General features: G+C 49.7%; 1 protein-coding gene across 7 annotated transcripts in view; it reads left to right on the top strand.

Annotated features, from left to right (window-relative positions):
- The window catches only part of TSPAN18 (tetraspanin 18), a 215,614-nt gene that overhangs the window by 181,551 nt on the left and 7,447 nt on the right, over nucleotides 1-26,616 (top strand). For all 7 annotated transcript variants that reach the window (XM_027562593.1, XM_027562592.1, XM_027562591.1 and 4 more), the window contains 4 exons: nucleotides 1,288-1,482; nucleotides 7,736-7,810; nucleotides 8,828-8,926; nucleotides 9,477-9,659. In XM_027562593.1, coding sequence (XP_027418394.1) covers nucleotides 1,288-1,482; nucleotides 7,736-7,810; nucleotides 8,828-8,926; nucleotides 9,477-9,659 — 552 coding nt within the window. The remainder of the gene's footprint in view (nucleotides 1-1,287; nucleotides 1,483-7,735; nucleotides 7,811-8,827; nucleotides 8,927-9,476; nucleotides 9,660-26,616) is intronic.

Below are 26,616 nucleotides of genomic sequence, written 5' to 3'. Positions count from 1 at the left end.
CTCCACACACTTGAACTCTAGACCCAACTTCCAACTGGGATGACCCTGGGCCGCTCAGTCTGTGCCTGAGCCCCCCTTGAAGCAGAACTCAGCATGCAACTGTTAAACTCCCACACCTCCAACAGCCGTGAGGAAGGGACACAGGTTTTCCTGGAGGTTTTGGGGGAAAACCAGGGAGAAAGGCAGGCCACCGCAGACGGCAAAATGTTGCTTCTGTTGTTGGCTGCGCCCAGGTCCCCCGGGCCTCTGCGCCCCACCCCTCCCTCCACTGCATCTGAAAGGACCATCTTTTGCCCCAAACCATCCAGCTCTTCCCCTGCTTACAGACCCTGTCTGTGAGCCGGCAGTTCTGCATCATTTTGCATCATTCCTCTGGTCTTCCCACCACACGGAGATTTCAAGCACTTCCCAGTCTTTGAAGTCCATGATGCCAGATGATTTCTCCTGCAACAGATCTGTTTCCAAGACTGGTCTGTGCCCAAGACCAATGGAATGATGTCTGTTGAACCCTGCTAGGCACCTTCAGGTCCTTGGGAGGTGGGAAACGGTATCTTCGTCTAACCATGAGGAAGCTAGGGCTCAGAGAGGTTAAGGCACTTGACCAAGGTCTCACAGCGAACGCATGGCACAGCCCTTTCTCTGGACTAAGCTGCCTGTCTCCAGAGATAAGTGAGGCATGGAGAGGCGGACCGTGGAGAGGAAGTCATGAACAAGAAGGCTTTCTAGGAGCGGATTTGAGAGTGGGGAGCCCGCCCCGACTGAGAGCTCCTGTGCGGACAACCAGGATGGCTTCGGTCTGTGTTTTCCCAGCATAGGCGTCAGAGCACGTTCACGAACTTGGGGAGCATCTTGGGGCTGGAGTCGGGGGGACCTGGGGCTCAGCCCTGGCTCTGCTATGAACCTACTGTGTGACCTTCGGCGGATTGTTGGCCCCCTCTGGGGCTCAGCGTGGAATCAGAGGGTTGGACTGAACGACCTCAGTGCCCAGTGGCTCTAACACTTAAGGAGACTATGAACGTGGCAGATAGACTCTACAGGACATGGTTCCTCGCAGCCCAAAGTAGAGTGTTGGTCAGAGATGGGCTCTGCAGGATGCGTGATGCACCCTAGGTCAGAGTTAAGGAGGGAAGTTCAAAGCAGAGGAAAACACAGAGGGAGTCTCTGCCCAGCTCACTTGGCACCTCTGCCCCAGGGCCTCCAGCAGAGAGCTGGTGTGTGTATGTGGGGTGTCTAACCACCATGTCTCCCCGTGTCTTCCCCATGGTCCTGCCTGGCCCCGGGGAGCAGCTGGGCGGGGCCTGCTTGCTGGGCATCGGCATCTGGGTCATGGTGGACCCCACCGGCTTCCGGGAGATCGTGGCCGCCAACCCCCTGCTCATCACGGGCGCCTACATCCTCCTGGCCATGGGGGGTCTGCTTTTTCTGCTCGGCTTCCTGGGCTGCTGCGGGGCCGTCCGGGAGAACAAGTGTCTGCTGCTGTTTGTGAGTATCCCATCCCCCACCCCATGCATGGGTGCCCTGGGGAGGGGGGTGGATAGAGCCCTGCACCCACACTAGGGGGGACTCACACTGGGGTCTGAGCCAGGTAGGCTGGCCTCCAGGAGCGGGAGAGCCACCAACCCTTGCCATATGCATCCATGCTGGCCCCTGCCTGCCGCCTGGGTGAGCTGCCCCCAGGCACGCGGTGGCCTCAGCCTCCAGGTCCGAACGGCCAGGCTTCCCCACAGCAGGGTCAGCTGAGAGCACTGACTCATGATGCTTTTCGACTTGCTTGCTTCTGAGAACTCAAATATACAACTCCGTGATAATAGAGCAAAGATCGCTATAGGATAAATCATTCAGCTTTCACATTTCCCCTTCTAAAATGGAAGTGATATGATCTCGGTGGGTCCTTTATTCATTAAATGAATGGTCTTTGACCTGCTGACCACGTGATTCACTCACTATAGGTGCATCGAGGGCTGAGTGACCATCCATAGTCTTGCGGGGCGGGGAGGGGCGGGCGAGCCCAGGAGGATGAGCTGGGTTTGTGTGTGCGACCTGCTCCGTCTCATAACAGTGTGACTCTGGTTTAGTTTCTTAACCTCTCTGAGCTTTAGCGTCTGCTGGTGAAGTGAGAGGCCAACTCACACGGCTGTAGACGGGAGTCAAACGAGACCAGCAGTGAATGTTGCGTTTCTCGGGCCCCCTGTATTCACATGGACTGTGGCCCTTTCTCTCCTTACTTGTCGGCCTTGGTGATGGGGCTTCCTCCCCTCCCAGGTCCTGTGCCTTTAGGGTTAGGAAAACTGGGTTGAGCGCAATCTTGCCGGAAGGGAAGTTAAAAACAGCCCACCTTGGCTGTGCAGCTGGGCCAACTTGCAAACTCGCCTCACGAGCGAGCCGGCGGGTGGGTCAGGAGTTAAGTGATAGGGAGGCGTGGGCCGGTCAGCGATGCGTCCTCGCAAGGCGTCTAGCGCCCCCTGGTGGACAGCTCTGTGCAGTGTCCAGTGGTGCCGGCGGTCTGGGCTTGGGGAGCCTGGGACTCTGAAAGGATCTGAGGACGGTCCCAGGACACCCCAAAGCCACCATCACCCGCCCACCCTGCACCTCGGTGTCTGGGGCTCATCCAGCATGAACGGGCTCATCTCTGAAGTCAAGATAGAAACTACGCTGGCGCTCTGGGCCAGGAGCAACCTGGGGGCCTCACAAGCCCTCTCCAGTTAAGTGGCTCCTTCAGAGCCTGCCAGCTGGAGGAGGCATCGCTCTCCCCAGTGCCTAGGGGAGAAGGCTGAGACCCAGGAGGGGACTGGCTGCAGCTCTCCCCAGAGACAGACTTAAGTCCTGGTTGTGGCCGGTCTGCCCACCAAACCTTAAAGTCTCCCCTGTCTCCGCCTCCTCCTCTGTAGTCTCCCTCCAGTCTCATCGTGTCTGCTTCTCCCCTTCTTTTCTAGCTCTTCCTCCGCCTCTGTCTCCCGTCTCTCTGCCTTCCTCTTGATCCCCTGGTTTCTGTTCCTGCTGCCCTTCCTTCTCCTTCTCCTGGACGCCCCCTTGTCTCTGCCCCTCTCTCCCTTCCCCCCACTTCCTTGACTTCCCCTGCCTCCCCTCTCCTCCTCCCCTTCCCTCTCATCCAGTCCCCTCCACTCTCCTCTCTGTCACAAGCCTAAGGCACACAACCCGAGGTCACCGTGCAGATCAAAGGCAGGGGACGCTTGGACCCGGGTCTGCTGTCTCAGAGGGACTGGTCCAGAGGCTCCTCACCTGGAGTGCACTCAAGTGGTTCAAAACTCAACCAAAATTATATGCAAAATATTATGTCAGGGCCTCTGTGTGTGCCTATACCTGTGTGTTCTGTGTGTGTGGTGTGCGTGCTTGCGTGTTTCTGGAGCCCCCACAGCTTCTGCAAGGTTTTCAGATTGATTCATGACCTGAAAAGTAAGAAGAACCACTTTTTTTTTCCAACCTGGACTCAGCTGCGCAGGGTGGTTCCAGCACCGAGTCTCACCCATCCTTGGCCGTTAAAGAAGCCTGAGCCGTCTCGTCACCCTTCGGGGAAGAAGCAAAGACTAGTCTTGGGAGAAGCCAAGAGAATGACTTCAGTCCCCTCTGGAACTGGGGCTCAAAGCCCCCAGAGAGAGGAGGCCTGGAGATGGAGATCACTGGGCAACCCCTGCCCCTGCTCGGAGGCTAAGCCCTGAGGGGCCCCGGTGACCCTTAGCCCAAGAGCCATGGCCCTAATGTCACCTAATGACCTACTTTTCTAAAACATTTTTTTCCAAACAGTCCTGTTGATCAATTCTAGAGCATTTTCATGGACCACAAGACAACTTCAGCCTATTGGTGACATTTTGTGGCATCCCTTTTTGCCTAGCTGCTCACCTATAAACAGTTCAAGGAATGTTTCTAACCCATTTATTGAAAGCTTCACATTTTAAAAATATTTTATAACCAAGGCATGCTAAATTGGAAAAGAGAACAGCAAAAAGGGAAGAGTCGAATTTAAAAGCGATAAAACGAGCTGAATTGTACATCAAGTATGTAAATTTGGTAAATATTATTAGAAATGAGAACGAAAAGCAGATGTATTGTAGGCAGATGGGTTAGAAAAGTCTGGAAATGCTCACAAGTAGGCAAAATAGCAGTTTTTACCCCTTTATTAATCGCCTGATCCTAAGCAAAGCGTTGTAAATTTGATGTTGAGGAATTGCTGGCAAGTGTGCCCTTAGGCAAATGGGATGAGGTCAGATAACCCAAGAGAAACACACTCTGGGAAAGGCCCTGGTTGGGGAGAGCCCCAGAAAGCATCAGCCCTGTGGCTGGGTCCAGGCGGGATCCCCCTTCAAATAACCAGTAGTAATCTCGTCAAGCCGGAGGCAATTCTTCATGCTGGAGATGCTGGCAGAAGTGACCTTGTTACTGATGTTGGCCCCACAGCCCTGCACTTTCCTCCAGGTGACTTACACTCATGTCACCAGCTCCGTGCCCAGGCTTTTGGGGGCCCCTGCTTCAGGCGGGAACAGTGGCCAGGAGATCTGCAGACACTCTTCCTCTGGGGAGACCTGCTTTCCCCATCAATGAGTTACGGGTTTGTTTTTTCATCTCATCTCATGACTCGTATGCTTTTCATCCCGTGAATTTCATTTCGTGGACCGTGAATCTTGGCTCAGCGGAAACTCCACCAGAGTGGGGATCACATCGCCCTTGTCTGTATTTGTTTATCGGTACCTAGCACAGTGGGCTTCCTGGGTGGCTCAGAGTGATAAGGAATCCACCTGCCAAGGCAGCAGATGAGGGTTTGATCCCCGGATCAGGAAGATCCCCTGGAGAAGGAAATGGCAACTCACTCCAGTATTCTTGCCTGGGTAGTCCCAGGGACAGAGGAGCCTGGCGGGCTACAGTCCATGGGATTGCAGAAGAGTTGGACACGACTTAGCGACTGGACAACGACGACCTAGCACAGTACCTGGCACAGAGCATGTGCTCAGTACACGGGCCTGGACCGAAGGGACAGAGAGGAGGCGTGGGGCAGGGCCTGGCCTCTGCAGTCCGCAAAGCCTGGTTCTTATCCCTGCCATGCCACTTCCCGGCTGTGTGACCTGGGGTCCATCACTTAAGGTCTCTGAACTTCAGGTTCCTCACATGTAAGCTGGAGACAATAATACTGCCTTTCCAGCCATAATATTTTGATCAGCATTCAATAAGAAAATGTACATCTTGCTTAACTGTTTTCCTGGCACATATAAGCGTTTGATAAGTTGAAAACGAAAGGATTGGTGTTGATCCACAAGAGACCCTGCAGGCCAGCCGAGTCTTAAAACCTGGGGCTCTGGTTCCGACAGGTCGGGAAGCAGACCTGCAGTCAGCCTCGCTGCAGTCAGCTGTGTGGGGTGACCTAGGGCTGAAGCTGGGAGGTAGAGCTCCCCACCCGGAAAGGAGAGTGACAGAAGACGTCCTGTACCCTGGGCAGCCTGCCCTTGGCCGAAGTGCCCATCCCATCCCCCTCCACTTCCACGAGCTGGTCCTTGGGTTAAGAGGTGAAGGGCCCTGGCAGGGCTCCTGGCACCTCCATTTGGCTGGTGACAGATGGTCATCTGGTTCTGTTTCACAAGGTCTCCATGGAGCCCCACCCTGCCCTCTGCCCTCTCGGTGGAGTTGCTGGCAGTCCTCAGGCTGGCATAAAGAGCAGCCTCGGAAATGGTTTCCACCCCAGTGATGTGACCGAGCTGTCTCTGCCTATCGATCTTGGCTTAGAAGTTATAAACTATGGATGAGACGGAGCTCATGAACTCCACGTGCTCATCACTCTGGGAGCGTGCGTGCGCTTTCCAGGGGACTTAGCACCGCATCAGTGAGATAATGCGGGTGCAGCGCCGTGCACAGCGTGAGGAAGGCTCAGATGGTGGCTCAGAATCAAGCGCGAGCGTGGCCTTCCTGGAGACAAGCACTGGCGTGGGTGGTCTCTGGAAAACGCACGACAACTATCATCTATCCAGCGCTTGGGGCTTCCTGGGTGGCACTGCTGTTAAAGACCCCGCTTGCCAACACAGGAGACTTAAGACACGCAGGTTCAATCCCTCGGTCAGGAAGATCCCCTGGAGGAGGGCGTGACAACCCAGTCCAGTATTCTTGCCTGGAGACAATCCCATGGACAGAGGAGCCTGGTGGGCTACAGGTCACAGGGTCCCAAAGAGTCGGACACAACTGAAGTGACTTAGCGCTCATGCACTCCCGCAGGCATGCAGCGCTTAACACCTAAGCATGGATCTTACATGAGTCATTTCACTGAAGCCTCTGGGCAGCCTGGCAAAGCAGCTGCTGACCATCAACACTCTTGTTCTATTGATGGAGAAACTGGAACCCAGACACGGTAGAACCTGACGGAGCTGGCCCAGCTGGCAAGCAGCACAGTGGAAATAAATGCGGGACCTCTGATTCTAGAACAGAGGATCCTAACACCATGTAATCCTGGAGCCCAGAAAAGCCTCCAGGTCTTAAGACTTTCAAAGCGAGGCGGGGCGGGGATGGGGGGGCGGTGCTGAAGTGCTGAGGACAAGCTCAGGCCCTTCGCTTCCTTCCAGCCTGGGCACACACGGTGTGCACTGGAAGCTCAGAGGACTGTGACCCGAGCAAGGGAGCAGGTCCCGGGGTCGCCGTATGCATGTGCGGCTGGGGCTTCAGGGCCCTGCTGGGGGTCTCCAGGTGGGCTGACAGCTCCAGGATTGTCCCAGTGCAGGGGGACAACGCTGAGTGATGAGGGCACGGCCGCTTCCTCTTCTTTCTGCCGACAACCATCCACCCACAGCAGTGCCCATGATGGCCCGGGCCTGGAGATAGCAGATGGCAAGGTCATTATGGCGAGCTGGTCACTCATGGATTCATTTACTCATCGGAGAGCCGTATACCAAGACCGGTGCTGTCTGGGCTTCGAGAGCACTGCCCACTGGATCCCAGCTGATGGTGGTGACCCGGCGGGGATGCAGCGGCTGCGGTGCACACTTCTGCAGGGCCCTGGGATGTGGGGGAGCCAGGAACCGAGTCTGGAAAACAGGATGCTGGTGGGCAAGCAAGGGCAGGGCCTTCCAGGGAGCTCAGCGTGTGAGGTGCCCGAGGCAAGAGGTGTCGTGGTAAGTTTGGGCAACATAGAGACATGCAGAGAGTAGCACAGAGGGGCGCTCTGTTAGATTCCAGACTCCCAGCCCCTGGGTTTTCAGATTTTGATAGACATACCACCTTCCCTCCGATCATGCTCCTTTATTGCAGCTGAAAAGTAACATCACTTCCCCCACTACCCATGGGAATGAGAGGCAGCCAGGCAGGGAGAGGTGGCCTGGGCCTGATGGGGTGAGGACAGCCAGCCAGGGATCCCCAGGGACTTCAGGATTCCCACTACTTGGACAGTCCACCTGGAGGAGGTCCAAACAAGTTTCAACATCGATCTTCTTCAAGGGCTGCCAAGTACGGTTGCTCAGAGCACCCACTGCACAAGGGGCCTCTAAAGGGTGCCATTTGCACAGAAGGCATATCTGTATGATTATTTGTTCCATATTTGTATTACAACTTTGTTGGCTCCAAAGATGGATTGTCGGGGTGTTTATGATCAAAGATGTCTGGTTTATGGCAGTTGAGTTCCTCAGTCTTACGAAATCGGTACGCTGCCGCCATCGTGTGACAGATGGAAGGGTGCCTCAGAGAGCGGTCAGCTGTCCCCTTCCTACCTGCCCTCGGGACTCACAAGTCTGCCTGCTTCTCTCTGCAGTTCTTCTTGTTCATCCTGATCATCTTCTTGGCAGAGCTCTCAGCAGCCATCCTGGCCTTCATCTTCAGGGGAAATGTACGTACCTGGCCTTGTGTGCCCCGGCCCATTCATGGCCAGCCCCTCCATCCCCAGAGGGTCTCAGAGAGTCAGTGTCCCCTCATCCAGTCGTTCCAGCTCCAATCACAACCCACCACCCCACCCAGTGAAGCCCCACAGCCCCAAAAGAAACCTGCGAGCCTGTCCCTGCAAGGACTTTTCCAGAAGGTCAGAGTCAGAGGGCCCTTAAGGGTCTCCGCTCTTTCCAAGTGTCTGGTGCAACCCATCTCTGACTCTAGAATCTTCCATTCTATGCCTTGCCCAGCACTGGCCCAGCAGTAGTCATTCCAAGGATAGTCGGAGAGGCTTCCCACCCCCCACCCCACCCCCAGCCCCCACGCAGAATCTGTGCCAAGCAGGAGAACAGGGCAGAGCCCTCCTGGATGAGGCCCTGGCAGTATGCAGTTTGGGCCACTTACCCCCAGAGACCATCTTATCCCAGAGGCTCCAACCACCGAAGGCCCCACCCTTCCCTGCAGAGGGGAGCAGGGTGGTCAGGCCTCCGAGGAGTATTTTGAAGGTAGCAATGACTTCCAAGGGTCTCTGGAAACTGTGGCTCTGCAGAGACGGCTTGCTGCACACACAGTGGCTTCTTCAGGGCCCAGGACACAGCGCATCCTCTCGGCTCTGTCTGAGGAACAGCTCAGGGTTAGGGAGCGGCAGGAGGGGTGAGCCCCCAACTGAGGACCAGCCACCCTCTGGAAAGGGCTGCAGTACTGGTGGAGGGGTTCCCCGGTGGCTTGCTGAGGGCCGTGTGGGTAGTCTGCGCATTCATACTGGGGATCTGATGATGCAGGGAGGCCACAGGTCCTTAGAGGTAGGGGGTGGGCCCCAAGGGCCCGCCCCAAGTCAGCTGCTTACAAGGAGGGTCCCTGGCACTAGGGCCCAGAGGCCTTCCCCCACCCTCCCCCAGAGCAGATCAGTGGAGAAGCCAGAGAAGGGGGCACCGTATCAAGCTGCCATGGCTCTCAGTCCAGCCCCTCCCTCTGCCTCCAGCTCACCCGTGAATTCTTCACCAAGGAGCTCACCAAGCACTACCAGGGCAGCAACGACACGGACGTCTTCTCCGCCACCTGGAACTCCGTCATGATCACGGTGAGTGGCCCCAGGGATGCTCTGAGCCCTCAGAGCCCTGACGCCCAGGGGAGCCATTATCTGGCCTCCAGAGCCTTGCTCTCTGCGCCTATGCAGATATCAATAATCAATCAGGCACTGATCTGCCAGCCCAGGCCCAGCCTCAGAACCGGCATCCATCCGCACAGCATCTTGGGCAGCCGTTGCCCATCAGCCACAGTCCGAACTCAGGGTGAAAGCTGTTCGCCCTCCCTGTCTTGAGTCCTCAAGCAATCGTAACTGTCATCAGTGGCGGTAACCATAGCAGCTACTTACTGAGTGCTCAGCGCCGGTGAAGTAGGAATTGTTGCCAGCACTCTCATTTTACCGTGAGGACACTGGAGGCTCAGAGAGGCTGAGTGGCTTTCCTGGGGTTGCACAGGAGCAGCAGGTGGAGCCAGCTCCCACTTGGATCATGACTACCCCCCACTACGCTGCCTCACAGTGGCCTGTGGACAGGCTTTGCGTTTGTCTCCTCACTCTCATGCCTGGCTCCAGCTCCTATCCCCCTCTTCTCTCTGCTCTGTCCTAGTTTGGTTGCTGTGGGGTCAACGGGCCCGAAGACTTTAAGTATGCATCAGTTTTCCGACTCCTGACTTTGGACAGTGATGAGGTGCCAGAGGCCTGCTGCCGGAGAGAACCCCAGAGTCGGGACGGGGTCCTGCTGAGCAGAGAGGAATGCCTCCTGGGAAGGGACCTGTTCCTGAACAAGCAGGTACCAGGCCCTGCTTCCCCTGGCAGGGAGACCTGTGCATCAGGAGTGGCTGGCCAAGTTGGGTGGGTGGCAATGTGAGCCCAGAAGATCTGAAGGCATTCGGGGAATCCCGTGGAAATGTTGGCTGTGATGTGGGACCCCTGAACGGGAGCTAAGGAAGGCTCCATTCATGCCCCTGAGAGCCAGCCAAAGGGGTTAAAGGATGAGAATGGCAGACAGTCCGTCAGCGTCGCAGACCAGAGGAGTGGGCATTTTGACTGGGGTTCAAGGGTAACTAGGAGTTTTCCAGTGTTCCAAGTAGAGCACTCCCTGAGTTTCTGGTACTGCAGGTCTCAAGAATGAAAACCAGAGTTACACAGCAGGGCCCCTCCTCAGCGGTGCATTTTATTTGGGGAGAACTCACATTTGTCATGTGGAAGCACCCCCGGGCCCCAAGAGAATAAGATTTCCCTGACCTTAGCCTCCAAAGTCAGGGAAGCTCCTAGACTTCTTGGCTTCTTTCGCAACCCAAGGATTTCATCTAAGTTTCAGAAGAGGCCCTTTCCCTTCCTGCTATGTCCCCTCGGTGAGACTCACAGTGCCCTTGACCTTGATCCCCCTTCCTATTTACCAGTCTCCACACTCCTCAGGGGGATGTGTGAGGCCAGGCTGGGGGAGGGCAGGGCAGTGGGGGGCGAATGAGGGTGAACTGAGCCCCGCACCCTGTGCTTGATTCGGCCTTCGATGAGGCTCCCATGGGAGAGCGCCAGATGCCGGGAACCACAGCAGGGGACAGGAGGCAAAGCCCTGTTCCTGCAGGGCCTACAGTCTGGCTAGAGGAAGCAGATGATAAGCAAGCAGCAAGCACATAAGAAGTCATAATCTCACATGAATTAATCATTTCACTATAAAGAAAATAAAACCGGATGATGGGCTAGAAGGGACTAGGGTGGGACGGGGGTAGGGCTTAAGGCAAGCCTCTCAGAGTCCCCCCGGGGAAGGGGAGAGTTGGGCTGAGGCCTGACCCTGGCCATCTGATGAGACTCTTTCCAGCTTCAGCTTTGCCTCATAAACAGCACCCTCTCCTCCTGCACCTGCCCACGTCATCTCAAAGGGTTCCCCAGGCCCGGAGAGTCACGTTCCTCCATCCCTTATGGTCCTGTGTCCCTGCGTTGAGTGAAAGAGACCTAAGTGCAGAAACAAAGGTCCTGGGATGAGGCTGCTGGGAGCTGGGGGGAGGGACAGCCACCCCAGCGGTTAGGTCTCAGCCCTGAGGAGAGGCTCCGAGCATGGGGAGGGCGGCAGGGACAGCCACCCCAGGGGTTAGGTCTCAGCCCTGAGGAGAGGCTGCTGAGCATGGGGAGGGGGGCAGGGACAGCAACCCCAGGGGTTAGGTTTCAGCTCTGAGGAGAGGCTGCCGAGCATGGGGAGGGGGGCCATTTCAGGCTGTGATGGCAGGCAGACCTGGGCTATCAGCAGCCATGTCAGCTTGGCCAAGACTCACTCTCTGGACCTCAGATTCCCCATGCAATGGCAGAGACAGCTGGCTGCCCTCGTGTTCGGTTGAGGCTTCCTCCTTGGAAAGAGGAGGTTTACAGACCCAGTGACCACCAGGTAAACCTGCTCTTCCAGCCTCCCTTGCAGCTAGGCCACATGGCAAGTTCTAGCCAAAGGGAGGAAAGTAGAGGTGATCTGTGCAACTGAGCCACGTCCTTAAGAGAAAGCGCTGTGCCCACCCCTTCTCCTTCTCATCACCCCACCCCCAACTCATGGTTGACAGCCATCTCAGACCTTTCAGAGGAGGCTGATCCCCTAGAATATCCAAGCATCAAGAGAGAAGGTGCTTGGGTCACCAACAACCATATGGAGCGGAGCAGCCAGCAACTCAGGGGTTGATCAGTCAGTTCAGCCACTCAGTCATGTCTGACTCTTTGCAACCCCATGGACTGCAGCACGCCAGGCTTCCCTGTCCATCACCAACTCCCAGAGCTTACTCAAACTCATGTCCATCGAGTCGGTGATGCCATCCCACCATCTCATCCTCTGTCGTCCCCTTCTCCTCCTGCCTTCAATCTTTCCCAGCAACGGGGTCTTTTCCAATGAGTCAGTTCTTTGCATCAGGTGGCCATAGTATTGGAGTTTCAGCTTCAACATCAGTCCTTCCAATGAATATTCAGGACTGATTTCCTTTAGAATGGACTGGTTGGGTCTCCTTGCAGTCCAAGGGACTCTCAAGAGTCTTCTCCAGCACCACAGTTCAAAAGAATCAATTCCTCGGCGCTCAGCTTTCTTTGTAGTCCAACTCTCACATCCATACGTGACTACTGGAAAAGCCATAGCTTTGACTATGGTTTTGATGAAGACAGGGGTTGATAAAGACAAACAAACTCCTACCAATAGGACTGCTTGCTGCCCGCAGCCAAAGCTCTTTCCTAAAGCCACTTGTGAATTGCTCAGGGAGGCTTCTCATGGGCCCTGTTCTTTTCTGGCTTCATCCTCCACTACACTGCCTCCTTCCTTCTCCCAGGCGAGGCTTTGAAATCGAAGCTCATCAGAGAGATCCCTGTGCAGCTACATTAGTTCCGTGACTCTTCCCCTGCTCCTCATGAGGACTGCCTGAGACTGACTTCTGGGATTCCTTTTCCGAGGCACTAGCATCCCCCCGAGTACTCTTCCTTTTAAAAGCTTCTGCTGAGGGACTCGCTCTGTTTTTTCTCCAAAGCCCAGTTCCCTGAAGCCCACGATGCATTTCTGACTTTGCCTCACATCCTCGTCACAATGCTGAGTCAGTAGCAAAATATTTGAAACTGAAAATCCACACTTAAGGCAAATGCCTCTGTGTTTCACACGGTAAGAATTCTGGAAGATGGTGGCTTCTCTGTTTATCAGTGGCTCCATCATGTCAGCCAAGGCCTAGTCTCGGTAATCCTTGCAACCTTTCCTTGTGCTTAGTACTTCACGGTGGCAAAACGGCTGCCATGGCTCCAGACATTCCACTCGTTGAAGATGGGAAGAAACTGAAAAGGTGGTGCTTCTTTCCCAGAAACCTCCCTAAGACATCCGCTTAGGTCTCATTGGCCAGGACTCAGTCACATGGCTGTCAGGAGCTGAGGCAGAGGGCACTCATCCATGGGTACTGAGTTAGTCCACCAGCCCTGTTTATCACTGAATGCCAATGAAGAGAAATGAGGAAGTCCCCAAAGAACGTGATCCAAGATGAAAAATCAGGCTCCTCCATTGGTATGAGTTGAATCCACCGTGGCAGCTTCCCCTGCCCATTCCTGGGCCTTCCCTGGGTTAAGATAGTCATATGGGCAAGTCAAGAATGTATTTCCCTGCTGGAAAAAAAAATCAGGGGTTGTCCCAGGAGGTGGTGACCTAGCTAGACCATGACCCAAGAGGAAACCATCTATTTCCCCCACTTGTCAGGGTGGTCTTAAGTCTTCTTGCCGCATAGCATCACTGATTCTCTGCTTTATCCTCATGGCTCCCCACCTGCTTCCTGGGTGGTCATGAGTATGGGTGATGCTGTGACTCTCATAAATGTAAATTTCTACACTCTTATCTTCTTGACAAGGGAAAAGCACTCCAGCCAGAGAGTGAGAGCAGCCTGTGCAAAGGCCCCAGGGTAGGAGGGAGCACGGTGTGTCCCAGAACCAAGGGAAGGCCAGTACGGCTGGAGGACAGTGAATAAGGCAAGACTAGCTCCAGGCGAGGGTATCAGCAGGGCCAGACCAGGCAGTGCCTGTGGACCCAGGGCAAAGAGGCTAGACGAGCAAAGAAGCCCGAGTTCTACGTGGGGTTGTGGCCATGTTGGCTCTCTGGCTGCTTACTGGCCAGGGGTTAGAGATGGGCCTGAGTAGACAGGAGGGAATAGAACACTGGTCCCAGTGAGAAATGAGGATGGGTTAGACCAGGATGACGGTAGAGGAGACAGAGAGAAGTGTATATATCTGAGAAAGGAATCAGGAGGTGAAACGGCGGCAGATTCCCTCTGGGGAAGGGAGGATGAGGCTGTGCTGGGAGTGACTCCATAGGTTCTAGTTGGGGGGGACCTCGGATCTGCCCTGGGGCGAGTGGACTGTCAGCTGCCTTTGGGGCCTGCAGGCAGTGGGCAGCTGGACTCGCAGGCTCGGGGGAAGGTCCGTGCTGGACGTAGAAACGTGGCGGTCTTCCTGGTGGCCCCTCTGGCCTCTGTCAGATGAGGTTGCAGAGGGCGGGTGACTGCAGCCAGGAGTCAGGGTGGGGGCATGTTCCCTCCCTGCAGAGATGAGGGGAGGTGCTGCCAACAGCAGCACGGCTCAGGGACGCACAGTCTGGTGGCAGGTGGGGAAGATGGTCCCTGCAGTGTCTTACTGGGCAGGGGAGGGGTCGGGGTGGGCCTCCGTCCTGAGGGGGAGGAAGAGGTGATACCCAGGGGTACCGGCTGGAGTTTGGCCCCTGAGCCAGGGACCCCGCCCAGATGAGCAGGAATCAGGGCTTCCTGATGCGACTGCTTTCCTTTAGAATAGAGCAGAGAAGACGCTTGCACTCCCCTTAGGACCAACCCGTTTCTCTGCCTCCTCAGCGGTGACCCTGAGCCAGTGGTCATCTGCCCCCTCCTTCCATTCCTCTTCCTCAAGAGGCTGGAATGGGGTCCAAGCCAGAAGAAGCACATGAGGACCCAGCAGAGCCTGGCCAGAGGGGACACTCGCTGAGTCCTGGCGGCATCTTCCGTCCGCCCTCTGCCCTGGCTGCTCTCCCTGAGGGCGTCTCAGTAGCAGGGCCTCCGTCAGCCAAGCCATCTGCTTGGTTCAGCCCAGGGTGAACCTTTGGTGTCAGAGCCCGACAGAGGGCAGATGAGCAGTTTAGGCCCCGGGTGCCCCACCCGCAGCAGGCGAGGGGTGCAGGGACAACTTCCCTCTGCTAGATAAGGCCCCCCTCCAGGCCTAAGAAGGCCCCCCAGGCCCAGGTGAGGCATGTGAAAGTCAACATCAAGTTCAGAAGGGGCTTACTGCTTCTCCTATCCCCTTATGGTACAGGGGTGCATGCGTGCTTTTGTGTGTGTGTGTGTGTGTGTGTGTGGTCCACTGCTCCCCGGGTTGTAGAGGGCAACCCAGTTCTGCACTCGGACATCTCCCACCCCCAGGCTGTGCTCTGGGGGGCCAGAGAGAAAGCACATGGTCCTAACGGGACTGAGGGGTGGACCTGCCAACACTGTTCCACGTGCTTTGTCCGTAGCATCTCATCTCATCCTCACACCAGTCCTAGGAAGTAGTCCTACACAGGCCCCAGTCTTTGGACGGGGCAAAGGAGGCCGAGAAAAATTAAGTACAGGCACACCTCGGAGAGACCGAGGGTTCGGTTCCAGACCATTGCAATGGAGCGAGGGACAGGAAATTTTTGGTTTCCTGGTGTCCATAAAAATTATGCTCAGGGACTTCCCTGGAGGTCCAGTGGCTAAGACTGCAGTCCCAGTGCAGGGGCCACAGGTTTAATCCCCGGCTGCGGAACTGGATCCCACATGCCACAACCAAGACCTCGCACAGCCAAAGAAATAGGCAAATTTTTTATTTTTATTTTTATATTTTATTTTTTTTTCTTCTGGCTCTGAAAAGAGCCTTTGAATTAAATGCCTATGCAGGTACTCATTTGGAGCTGCTGTATTTAGTTACGGCCTTGGTACCCTCAGAAACAGCATGCTTGGCCAGCTCCCCGGGCAGCAGCAGGCGCACGGCCGTCTGGATCTCCCGGGATGTAATGGTCGAGCGCTTGTTGTAATGCGCCAGGCGTGACGCCTCGCCGGCGATGCGCTCGAAAATGTCGTTCACGAAGGAGTTCATGATACCCATGGCCTTAGATGAGATACCAGTATCTGGATGCCGCAAATTTTTTAAATAATGGTTTTTACACTGCACCTTAGTCTGTTACGTGTGCAGTCACTTTATGTCAAAAGAAAAAAATCAGTATGCGTGCTATAATTTTAAAATGTTGTATTGCTAAAAATGCTCACTGTCATCTGAGCCATCAGCAAGAGGCAGTGTGTGCTCAGTCGCTCAGTCGTGTCCGACTCTTTGCGACCCCATGGATTGCAGCCTGCCACACTCCTCTGTCCACGGGATTCTCCAGGCAAGAATACTGGAGTGGGTTGCCATGCCCTCCTCCAGGGGATCTTCCCAACCCAGAGATCGAACCCACATCTCTTACGTCTCCTGAGTTGGCAGGTGGGTTCTTTATCCCTAGTCCCACCTGGGAAGCAAGAGGTAGTAGTAACATCGAAGATCACTGATCACAGATCCCTGTGACACATCTGATAAGAATTAGAATGCTGGAAATATGGTGAGAATTACCAAGATGAGACACTGAGGCAAAGTGAGCAACCACTGTTGCAAAAATGGCCCCAATAGCCTTCCTCAATGCAGGGCTGCCACAAACCGTCAATTTCTAAAAACATACAATATCCGTGAAGCGCAATAAAACAAAACGTGCCTGTAAGTTCACCCAGTAAGCAAGTGGCCGGTGTTACCTGTATAACCACTTCTCCCCGGTTTACTGGCGCTTCTTGTCTGGGTGGCCCCTCAAAGCACATGGTAAGTCCAGGCTGTGTTGGGTAGAGGGAGTGGATGGGGGTGGGGGTGGGGTATTGGTGGCAGGAAGCGGACTCGGGGGCTGGGGGAGGAGATGAGTGGCAGCCTCAGGGAATGATGGGAGGCTGGAAGCACCTCTCCCAGGCCTCTCCCAGTCTCCTTCCCTTCCCTCTGGAGCAGGCCCGCTTGCTGCTGCTGTTCTATATGTCAGGGTTCTGACGCTTTAAAAAGAGCTAAACAGAGCAAGGGCTCCCCAGGTGGCGCTAGTGGTAAAGAACTCGCCTGCCAATACAGGAGACATACGGTGATACAAATAGCTGAGAAAAGAAGATAAGTGAAAGGTGAAGGAGAAAAGGAAAGATATACCCATTTGAGTGCAGACTTCCAAAGAATAGCAAGGAGAGGTAAGAACGCCTTCCTCAGTGATCAGTGCAAAGAAATAGAGGGAAAAAATAGAATGGTAAAGACTAGAGATCTCTTCAAGAAAATTAGAGATACCAAGGGAACATTTCATGCAAAGATGGGCTCAATAAAGGACAGAAATGGTATGGACCTAACAGAAGCAGAAGATATTAAGAAGATGTGACAAGAATACACAGAAGAACTGTACAGAAAAGATCTTCACAACCCAGATAATCACGATGGTGTGATCACTGACCTAGAGCCGGACATCCTGGAATGTGAAGTCAAGTGGGCCTTAGAAAGCATCACTACGAACAAAGCTAGTGGAGGTGATGGAATTCCAGTTGAGCTATTTCAAATCCTGAAAGATGATGCTGTGAAAGTGCTGAACTCAATATGCCAGCAAATTTGAAAAACTCAGCAGTGGCCATAGGACTGGAAAAGGTCAGTTTTCATTCCAATCCCAAAGAAAGCCAATGCCAATAAATGTTCAAACTACTGCACAATTGCTCTCGTCTCACACACTAGCAAAGTAATGCTCAAAATTCTCCAAGCCAGGCTTTAATAGTATGTGAACCGTGAACTTCCAGATGTTCAAGCTGGATTTAGAAAAAGCAGAGGAACCAGAGATCAAATTGCCAACATCAGTTGGATCATCGAAAAACCAAAGAGTTCCAGAAAAATATCTACTTCTGCTTTATTGACTATGCCAAAGCCTTTGACTGTGTGGGTCACAACAAACTGTGGAACATTCTTCAAGAGATGGGAATACCAGATCACCTGACATGCATCCTGAGAAATCTGTATACAGGTCAAGAAGCAACAGTTAGAACTGGACATGGAACAACAGACTGGTTCCAAATCGGGAAAGGAGTATGTCAAGGCTGTATCTTGTCACCCTGCTCATTTAACTTATATGCAGAGTATATCATGAGAAACGCTGGGCTGGATGAAACACAAGCTGGAATCAAGACTGCCTGGAGAAATATCAATAACCTCAGATATGCAGATGACACTACCCTTATGGTAGAAAGTGAAGAGGAACTAAAGAACCTCTTGATGAAAGTGAAAGAGGAGAGTGAAAATGTTGGCTTAAAGCTCAGCATTCAGAAAACTAAGATCATGGCATCCAGTCCCATCACTTCATGGCAAATAGATGGGGAAACAATGGAAACAGTGAGATACTTTATTTTCTTGGGCTCCAAAATCACTGCAGATGGTGATTGCAGCCATGAAATTAAAAGACGCTTGCTCCTTGGAAGAAAAACTGTGACCAACCTAGACAGCATATTAAAAAGCAGGGACTACTTTGCCATCAAAGATCCATCTAGTCAAGGCTATGGTTTTTTCAGTAGTCACGTATGGATGTGAAAGTTAGACTATAAAGAAAACTGAGTGCCGAAGAATTGATGCTTTTGAACTGTGGTGCTGGAGAAGACTCTTGAGAGTCCCTTGGACTGCAAGGAGACCCAACCAGTCCATCCTAAAGGAAATCAGTCCTGAATATTCATTGGAAGGACTGATACTGAAGCTGAAACTCTAATACTTTGGCCACCTGATGTGAGGAACTGACTCATGTGAAAAGACCCTGATGCTGGGAAAGATTGAAGGCAGGAGGAGAAGGGGACGACAGAGGATGAGATGGTTGGATGTCATCACCGACTCGATGGACATGAGTTTCAGTAAGCTCTGGGAGCTGGTGATGGGACAGGGAAGCCTGGCGTGCTGCAGTCCATGGGGTCACAAAGAGTCGGACACGACTGAGCAACTGAACTGAACTGAAAGTGATACAGGTTTGATTCCTGGGTCAGGAAGATCCCCTGGAGGAAAGCATGGCAACCCACTCCAGAATTCTTGCCTGGAGAATCCCCATGGACAGAGGAGCCTGGCAGAGTCGGACCCGACTGAAGTGACTTAACACAAACACAGGCAAACAGAGCAAGGGGGTTGGCGATTTGAGTTCCGCCCCAACACGGGTCTGCAGGCAGATCCAGGATGGCCCCAGGCCTGGCCGGCTGCATGGGGCTTCCCTGCCAGCTCTGAAGCCACCTCCAGCCACACTGGGTTCCAGACCAGCTGGCCTGTGGGAGGGCACCCTTAGGGCTCCAATCACACAGCACTTGGCTGGGCTTCCAGTCAGCTAAGGCCTTCTTTCCTTGTCGTCCTTGCCAGGCCTGGTGTGTCTCAGCCTGACCATGGCACAGGCCTTAGAAATCGCCTGGGGCATCTGCTCGCCACGTAGGTTCCTGGGCTCCACACCAGACCCCCCAATCCAGGGTCCTGGGGGTGCAGCCTTGGCATATGTATTGTTTTTTTTTTTTTTCCTGTTTTATTTTATTTTTTTTTTAATTTGATTTTATTTTTAAACTTTACAATATTGTATTAGTTTTGCCAAACATCGAAATGAATCTGCCACAGGTATACCCGTGTTCCCCATCCTGAACCCTCCTCCCTCCTCCCTCCCCTACCCTCCCTCTGGGTCATCCCAGCGCACCAGCCCCAAGCATCCAGTACCGTGCATCGAACCTGGACTGGCGACTCGTTTCATACATGATATTATACATGTTTCAATGCCATTCTCCCAAATCTTCCCACCCTTTCCCTCTCCCATAGAGTCCATAAGACTGTTCTATACATCGGTGTCTCTTTTGCTGTCTTGTACACAGGGTTATTGTTACCATCTTTCTAAATTCCATATATATGTGTTAGTATACTGTATTGGTGGTGTTCTTTCTGGCTTACTTCACTCTGTATAATAGGTTCCAGTTTCATCCACCTCATTAGAACCGATTCAAATGTATTCCTTTTAATGGCTGAGTAATGCTCCACTGTGTATATGTACCACAGCTTTCTTATCCATTCATCTGCTGATGGGCATCTAGGTTGCTTCCATGTCCTGGCTATTATAAACAGTGCTGCGATGAACATTGGGGTACACGTGTCTCTTTCCCTTCTGGTTTCCTCAGTGTGTATGCCCAGCAGTGGGATTGCTGGATCATAAGGCAGTTCTATTTCCAGTTTTTTAAGGAATCTCCACACTGTTCTCCATAGTGGCTGTACTAGTTTGCATTCCCACCAACAGTGTAAGAGAGTTCCCTTTTCTCCACACCCTCTCCAGCATTTATTGCTTGTAAACTTATGGATTGCAGCCATTCTGACTGGCGTGAAATGGTACCTCATAGTGGTTTTGATTTGCATTTCTCTGATAATGAGTGATGTTGAGCATCTTTTCATGTGTTTGTTAGCCATCTGTATGTCTTCTTTGGAGAAATGTCTATTTAGTTCTTTGGCCCATTTTTTGATTGGGTCATTTATTTTTCTGGAGTTGAGCTGTAGGAGTTGCTTGTATATTTTTGAGATTAGTTGTTTGTCCGTTGCTTCATTTGCTATTATTTTCTCCCATTCTGAAGGCTGCCTTTTCACCTTGCTAATAGTTTCCTTTGTTGTGCAGAAGCTTTTAAGTTTAATTAGGTCCCATTTGTTTATTTTTGCTTTTATTTCCAATATTCTGGGAGGTGGGTCATAGAGGATCCTGCTGTGATGTATGTCGGAGAGTGTTTTGCCTATGTTCTCCTCTAGGAGTTTTATAGTTTCTGGTCTTACGTTGAGATCTTTAATCAATTTTGAGTTTATTTTTGTGTATGGTGTTAGAAAGTGTTCTAGTTTCATTCTTTTACAAGTGGTTGACCAGCTTTCCCAGCACCACTTGTTAAAGAGATTGTCTTTAATCCATTGTATATTCTTGCCTCCTTTGTCAAAGATAAGGTGTCCATATGTGTGTGGATTTATCTCTGGGCTTTCTATTTTGTTCCATTGATCAATATTTCTGTCTTTGTGCCAGTACCATACTGTCTTGATAACTGTGGCTTTGTAATAGAGCCTGAAGTCAGGTAGATTGATTCCTCCCGTTCCATTCTTCTTTCTCAAGATCGCTTTGGCTATTCGAGGTTTTTTGTATTTCCATACAAATTGTGAAATTATTTGTTCTAGCTCTGTGAAGAATACCGTGTAGCTTGATAGGGATTGCATTGAATCTATAAATTGCTTTGGGTAGTATACTCATTTTCACTATATTGATTCTTCCAATCCATGAACATGGTATATTTCTCCATCTATTAGTGTCCTCTTTGATTTCTTTCACCAGTGTTTTATAGTTTTCTATATATAGGTCTTTAGTTTCTTTAGGTAGATATATTCCTAAGTATTTTATTCTTTCCGTTGCAATGGTGAATGGAATTGTTTCCTTAATTTCTCTTTCAGTTTTCTCATTATTAGTGTATAGGAATGCAAGGGATTTCTGTGTGTTGATTTTATATCCTGCAACTTTGCTATAATCATTGATTAGTTCTAGTAATTTTCTGGTGGAGTCTTTAGGGTTTTCTATGTAAAGGATCATGTCATCTGCAAACAGTGAGAGTTTTACTTCTTCTTTTCCAATTTGGATTCCTTTTATTTCTTTTTCTGCTCTGATTGCTGTGGCCAAAACTTCCAAAACTATGTTGAACAGTAATGGTGGAAGTGGGCACCCTTGTCTTGTTCCTGACTTTAGAGGAAATGCTTTCAATTTTTCACCATTGAGGATAATGTTTGCTGTGGGTTTGTCATATATAGCTTTTATTATGTTGAGGTATGTTCCTTCTATTCCTGCTTTCTGGAGAGTTTTTATCATAAATGGATGTTGAATTTTGTCAAAGGCTTTCTCTGCATCTATTGAGATAATCATATGGTTTTTGTTTTTCAATTTGTTAATGTGGTGTATAACATTGATTGATTTGCGGATATTGAAGAACCCTTGCATCTCTGGGATAAAGCCCACTTGGTCATGGTGTATGATCTTTTTAATGTGTTGTTGGATTCTGATTGCTAGAATTTTGTTAAGGATTTTTGCATCTATGTTCATCAGTGATATTGGTCTGTAGTTTTCTTTTTTTGTGGGATCTTTGTCAGGTTTTGGTATTAGGGTGATGGTGGCCTCATAGAATGAGTTTGGAAGTTTACCTTCCTCTGCAATTTTCTGGAAGAGTTTGAGCAGGATAGGTGTTAGCTCTTCTCTAAATTTTTGGTAGAATTCAGCTGTGAAGCCGTCTGGACCTGGGCTTTTGTTTGCTGGAAGATTTTTGATTACAGTTTCAATTTCCGTGCTTGTGATGGGTCTGTTAAGATTTTCTATTTCTTCCTGGTCCAGTTTTGGAAAGTTGTACTTTTCTAAGAATTTGTCCATTTCTTCCACATTGTCCATTTTATTGGCATATAATTGTTGATAATAGTCTCTTATGATCCTTTGTATTTCTGTGTTGTCTGTTGTGATCTCTCCATTTTCATTTCTAATTTTATTGATTTGATTTTTCTCCCTTTGTTTCTTGATGAGTCTGGCTAATGGTTTGTCAATTTTATTTATCCTTTCAAAGAACCAGCTTTTGGCTTTGTTGATTTTTGCTATGGTCTCTTTTGTTTCTTTTGCATTTATTTCTGCCCTAATTTTTAAGATTTCTTTCCTTCTACTAACCCTGGGGTTCTTCATTTCTTCCTTTTCTAGTTGCTTTAGGTGTAGGGTTACGTTATTTATTTGACTTTTTTCTTGTTTCTTGAGGTATGCCTGTATTGCTATGAACTTTCCCCTTAGGACTGCTTTTAAAGTGTCCCACAGGTTTTGAGTTGTTGTGTTTTCATTTTCATTCGTTTCTATGCAAATTTTGATTTCTTTTTTTGATTTCTTCTGTGATTTGTTGGTTATTCAGCAGGGTGTTGTTCAGCCTCCATATGTTGGAATTTTTAATAGTTTGTCTCCTGTAATTGAGATCTAATCTTACTGCATTGTGGTCAGAAAAGATGCTTGGAATGATTTCTATTTTTTTGAATTTACCAAGGCTAGCTTTATGGCCCAGGATGTGATCTATCCTGGAGAAGGTTCCATGTGCGCTTGAGAAAAAGGTGAAATTCATTGTTTTGGGATGAAATGTCCTATAGATATCAATTAGGTCTAACTGGTCTATTGTATCGTTTAACGTTTGTGTTTCCTTGTTAATTTTCTGTTTAGTTGATCTATCCGTAGGTGTGAGTGGGGTATTAAAGTCTCCCACTATTATTGTGTTATTGTTAATGTCTCCTTTCATACTTGTTAGCATTTGTCTTACATATTGTGGCGCTCCCGTGTTGGGTGCATATATATTTATAATTGTTATATCTTCTTCTTGGATTGATCCTTTGATCATTATGTAGTGACCATCTTTGTCTCTTTTCACAGCCTTTGTTTTAAAGTCTATTTTATCTGATATAAGTATTGCTACTCCTGCTTTCTTTTGGTCCCTATTTGCATGGAAAATCTTTTTCCAGCCCTTCACTTTCAGTCTGTATGTGTCCCCTGTTTTGAGATGGGTCTCTTGTAGACAACATATGTAGGGGTCTTGTTTTTGTATCCATTCAGCCAGTCTTTGTCTTTTGGTTGGGGCATTCAACCCATTTACATTTAAGGTAATTACTGATAAGTATGATCCCGTTGCCATTTACTTTATTGTTTTGGGTTCAAGTTTATACACTATTTTTGTGTTTCCTGTCTAGAGAATACCCTTTAGAATTTGTTGGAGAGCTGGTTTGGTGGTGCTGAATTCTCTCAGCTTTTGCTTGTCTGAGAAGCTTTTGATTTCTCCTTCATATTTGAATGAGATCCTTGCTGGGTACAATAATCTGGGCTGTAGGTTATTTTCTTTCATCACTTTAAGTATGTCTTGCCATTCCCTCCTGGCTTGAAGAGTTTCTATTGAAAGATCAGCTGTTATCCTAATGGGAATTCCTTTGTGTGTTATTTGTTGTTTTTCTCTTGCTGCTTTTAATATTTGTTCTTTGTGTTTGGTCTTTGTTAATTTGATTAATATGTGTCTTGGGGTGTTTTGCCTTGGGTTTATCCTGTTTGGGACTCTCTGGGTTTCTTGGACTTGGGTGATTATTTCCTTCCCCATTTTAGGGAAGTTTTCAACTATTATCTCCTCAAGTATTTTCTCATGGTCTTTCTTTTTGTCTTCTGCTTCTGGGACCCCTATGATTCGAATGTTGTAGCGTTTAATATTGTCCTGGAGGTCTCTGAGATTGTCTTCATTTCTTTTAATTCGTTTTTCTTTTATCCTCTCTGATTCATTTATTTCTACCATTCTATCTTCTAATTCACTAATTCTATCTTCTGCCTCTGTTATTCTACTATTTGTTGCTTCCAGAGTGTTTTTAATTTCATTTATTGCATTATTCATTTTATATTGACTCTCTTTTATTTCTTCTAGGTCCTTGTTAAACCTTTCTTGTATCTTCTCAATCTTTGTCTCCAAGATATTTATCTGTGATTCCATTTTGATTTCAAGATTTTGGATCAATTTCACTATCATTATTCGGAACTCTTTATCAGGTAGATTCCCTATCTCTTCCTCTTTTGTTTGGTTTGGTGGGCATTTATCCTGTTCCTTTATCTGCTGGGTATTCCTCTGTCTCTTCATCTTGTTTAAATTGCTGAGTTTGGGGTGTCCTTTCTGTATTCTGGCAGTTTGTGGAGTTCTCTTTATTGTGGCGTTTCCTCACTCTGTGTGGGTTTGTACAGGTGGCTTGTCAAGGTTTCTTGGTTAAGGAAGCTTGTGTCAGTGTTCTGGTGGGTGGAGCTGTATTTCTTCTCTCTGGAGTGCAATGAAATGTCTAGTAATGAGTTATGGATGTCTATGGTTTTGGAGTGACTTGGGCTGCCTGTATTTTGGAGCTCAGGGCTGTGTTCCTTGCTGCTGGAGAATTTGCTTGGTATGTCTTGCCCTGAAACTTGTTTCGCCCAGAGTGGTTTACAGCATTATATGGAGAAGAGAAGAGTGAGGAGGGCGTTAGAAGTGACCCGAATGAGATGAGGTAGAATCAATAGAGGAGAGAGTGGGCTATTCAGTAATCTCTTCCTTATGTGCACTCCACAACTGGACCGCTCAGAGTTGTTCACAGAGTTATACAGAGAAGAGAAGAAGGAAGAAGGTGGCAGAGGTGGCCAGGAGGATAAATGGGGGAAATGAAAAGGAGGGAGACAGATCCAGCCAGTAATCAGTTCCCTAAGTGTTCTCCACCGTCTGGAACACACAGAAATTCACAGAGTTGGGTAGAGTAGAGAGGGGTTAGGAAGGAGACACAGGTGACCTAGTGGAGAAAAAGGAGAGTCCAAAGGGAGAGAGAGCAGTTAAGCCAGTAATCTTGCTCCCTAGTGAAAAATGGGTACTGAAGATTGGGTTCTTAAAGGTACAAAATTGGTTACAAATACATAAAAGCAAAAATTTTAAATCTAGAGTAGAGTTTGGAATTTCAAAAATACGATGTTAAAGAAAAGAAGAAGGAAAAGAAAGAGAGAAAAAATGAACAACAAAAACAAACAAGGTCGCAAAAATTATAAAGAAAATATAGGTACAAAATTGATAACTAATACCAAAAAGCAAAAGTTAAAAATCTAGAGTAGAGTTTGGAGTTTCAAAAATACAATGTTAAAAAAAGAAGAAGAAAAAGAAAGAGAAAAAAAAACAAACAAGAACAAACAAGGTCACATAAATTATAAAAAAAAAAAAAAAATACAGGTACAAAATTGATAACAAATACCAAAAAGCATAAATTAAAAACCTAGAATAGAGTTTGGAATTTCAGATATACAATGTTATTTAAAAGAAGAAGAGAAAGAAACAGAGAAAAAGAAAAAGAAAAAAGAAAACAGGGTCACAGAAATTATATAAAAACAAAAACAAAAAAAAAACTATAGGTACAAAATTGATAACAAATACTAAAAAGCTAAAATTAAAAATCTAGAGTAGAGTTTGGAATTTCAAAAATACAATGTTAAAGAAAAGAAGGAAAAAGAAAAAAAAGGTCAAAAATTATTTTAAAAATATATATATATGAAGTTTGCTTTAAAAAAAAATAGGGTCTTTTTTTTTTTTTGCAAAGTAATCGGTTATAAAAGTGGAAATTAAAGGAATAATAGAGGACTTAATTTTTTTTTTTTTTATAGGCTTGTTCAGTCTCACTGAGGGGAGGTAGGGAGGGATGCTGCAAACAAATAACACTGGCGTGTGCTCGCAGTGCCTCAGCCACACTGGGTCTGCCCCCCCCCCCACCCCCATCACGGCGCGTGTAGCCTCTCTGCCCACGCTGCTCAGGCTCTAGGTTGCTCCGCTGCAAACCATCCGCAGCCAGCCCTGGGCTGCCTGTACTTCCCAGGTCCAAGCTGCTCCGGTTCAGGCACTCGGGTAGTCCTCAGAGGCGCAGACTCTCGGTTGGGCCTGCGTTTTGTGCCCTTCCCAGATCCGAGCAGCTCAGGTGGTCAGGTGTTTTGAGCGCGCAATTGCTGCGACTTATCGCCTCTCCGCCGCTCGGTTATCTAGTTGTGCACTGGCACACCTTCTCAGGCAGATGTTGACCGTCCAGACCCCCAAGAAGTTTTAGTTAGCAAAGAAGCCTGCTTACAGTTTTATAGATAATGTCTCTCTGGGGCTGCGATTGTCCCCTTCCGGCTCTGGCTGCCTGTCACCGGAGGGGGATGGTCTGCTGCCGGCTATCTCTGTTCAGTCCTTTATTCCGTGCGCGGGCCTGGCGGTGTCATAGGTTAGGGCTGGCTTTTCGCGTGGTAGATATCCCACAGTCTGGTTTGCTAGCCCAAATTATTTCGCTCAGATAGTGCTCGGGGTATTCAGGCCAGATTCTTGCGATGCAGCCCGCGCTGCGCCTCCCTGCCCAGCCCCCACTTGCTAATGGCATGTGCAGGTGTCTGCGCTGCTTCTCCGCTGGGGGAGTTACCGCTGGGGGAGTTACTGTAGGGCTCGCAATGTGCGGGTTTGAATTATTTATTTTTCCTCCCTGTTATGTTGCCCTCTGTGCTTCCAAGGCTCGGCACAGATTCGGCAGTGAGAAGGTTTCCTGGTGTTTGGAAACTTCTCTCTTTTTAAGACTCCCTTCCCGGGACGGAATTCCGTCCCTCCCTCTTTTGTCCCTTTTTTTGTCTTTTATATTTTTCC

This window comes from Bos indicus x Bos taurus, chromosome 15, assembly GCF_003369695.1.
Source record: "Bos indicus x Bos taurus breed Angus x Brahman F1 hybrid chromosome 15, Bos_hybrid_MaternalHap_v2.0, whole genome shotgun sequence".
Lineage (NCBI taxonomy): Eukaryota > Metazoa > Chordata > Mammalia > Artiodactyla > Bovidae > Bos > Bos indicus x Bos taurus.
The sequence above is the reverse complement of the archived record's forward strand: the minus strand, read 5'-3'. Positions and strand labels throughout refer to the sequence as shown.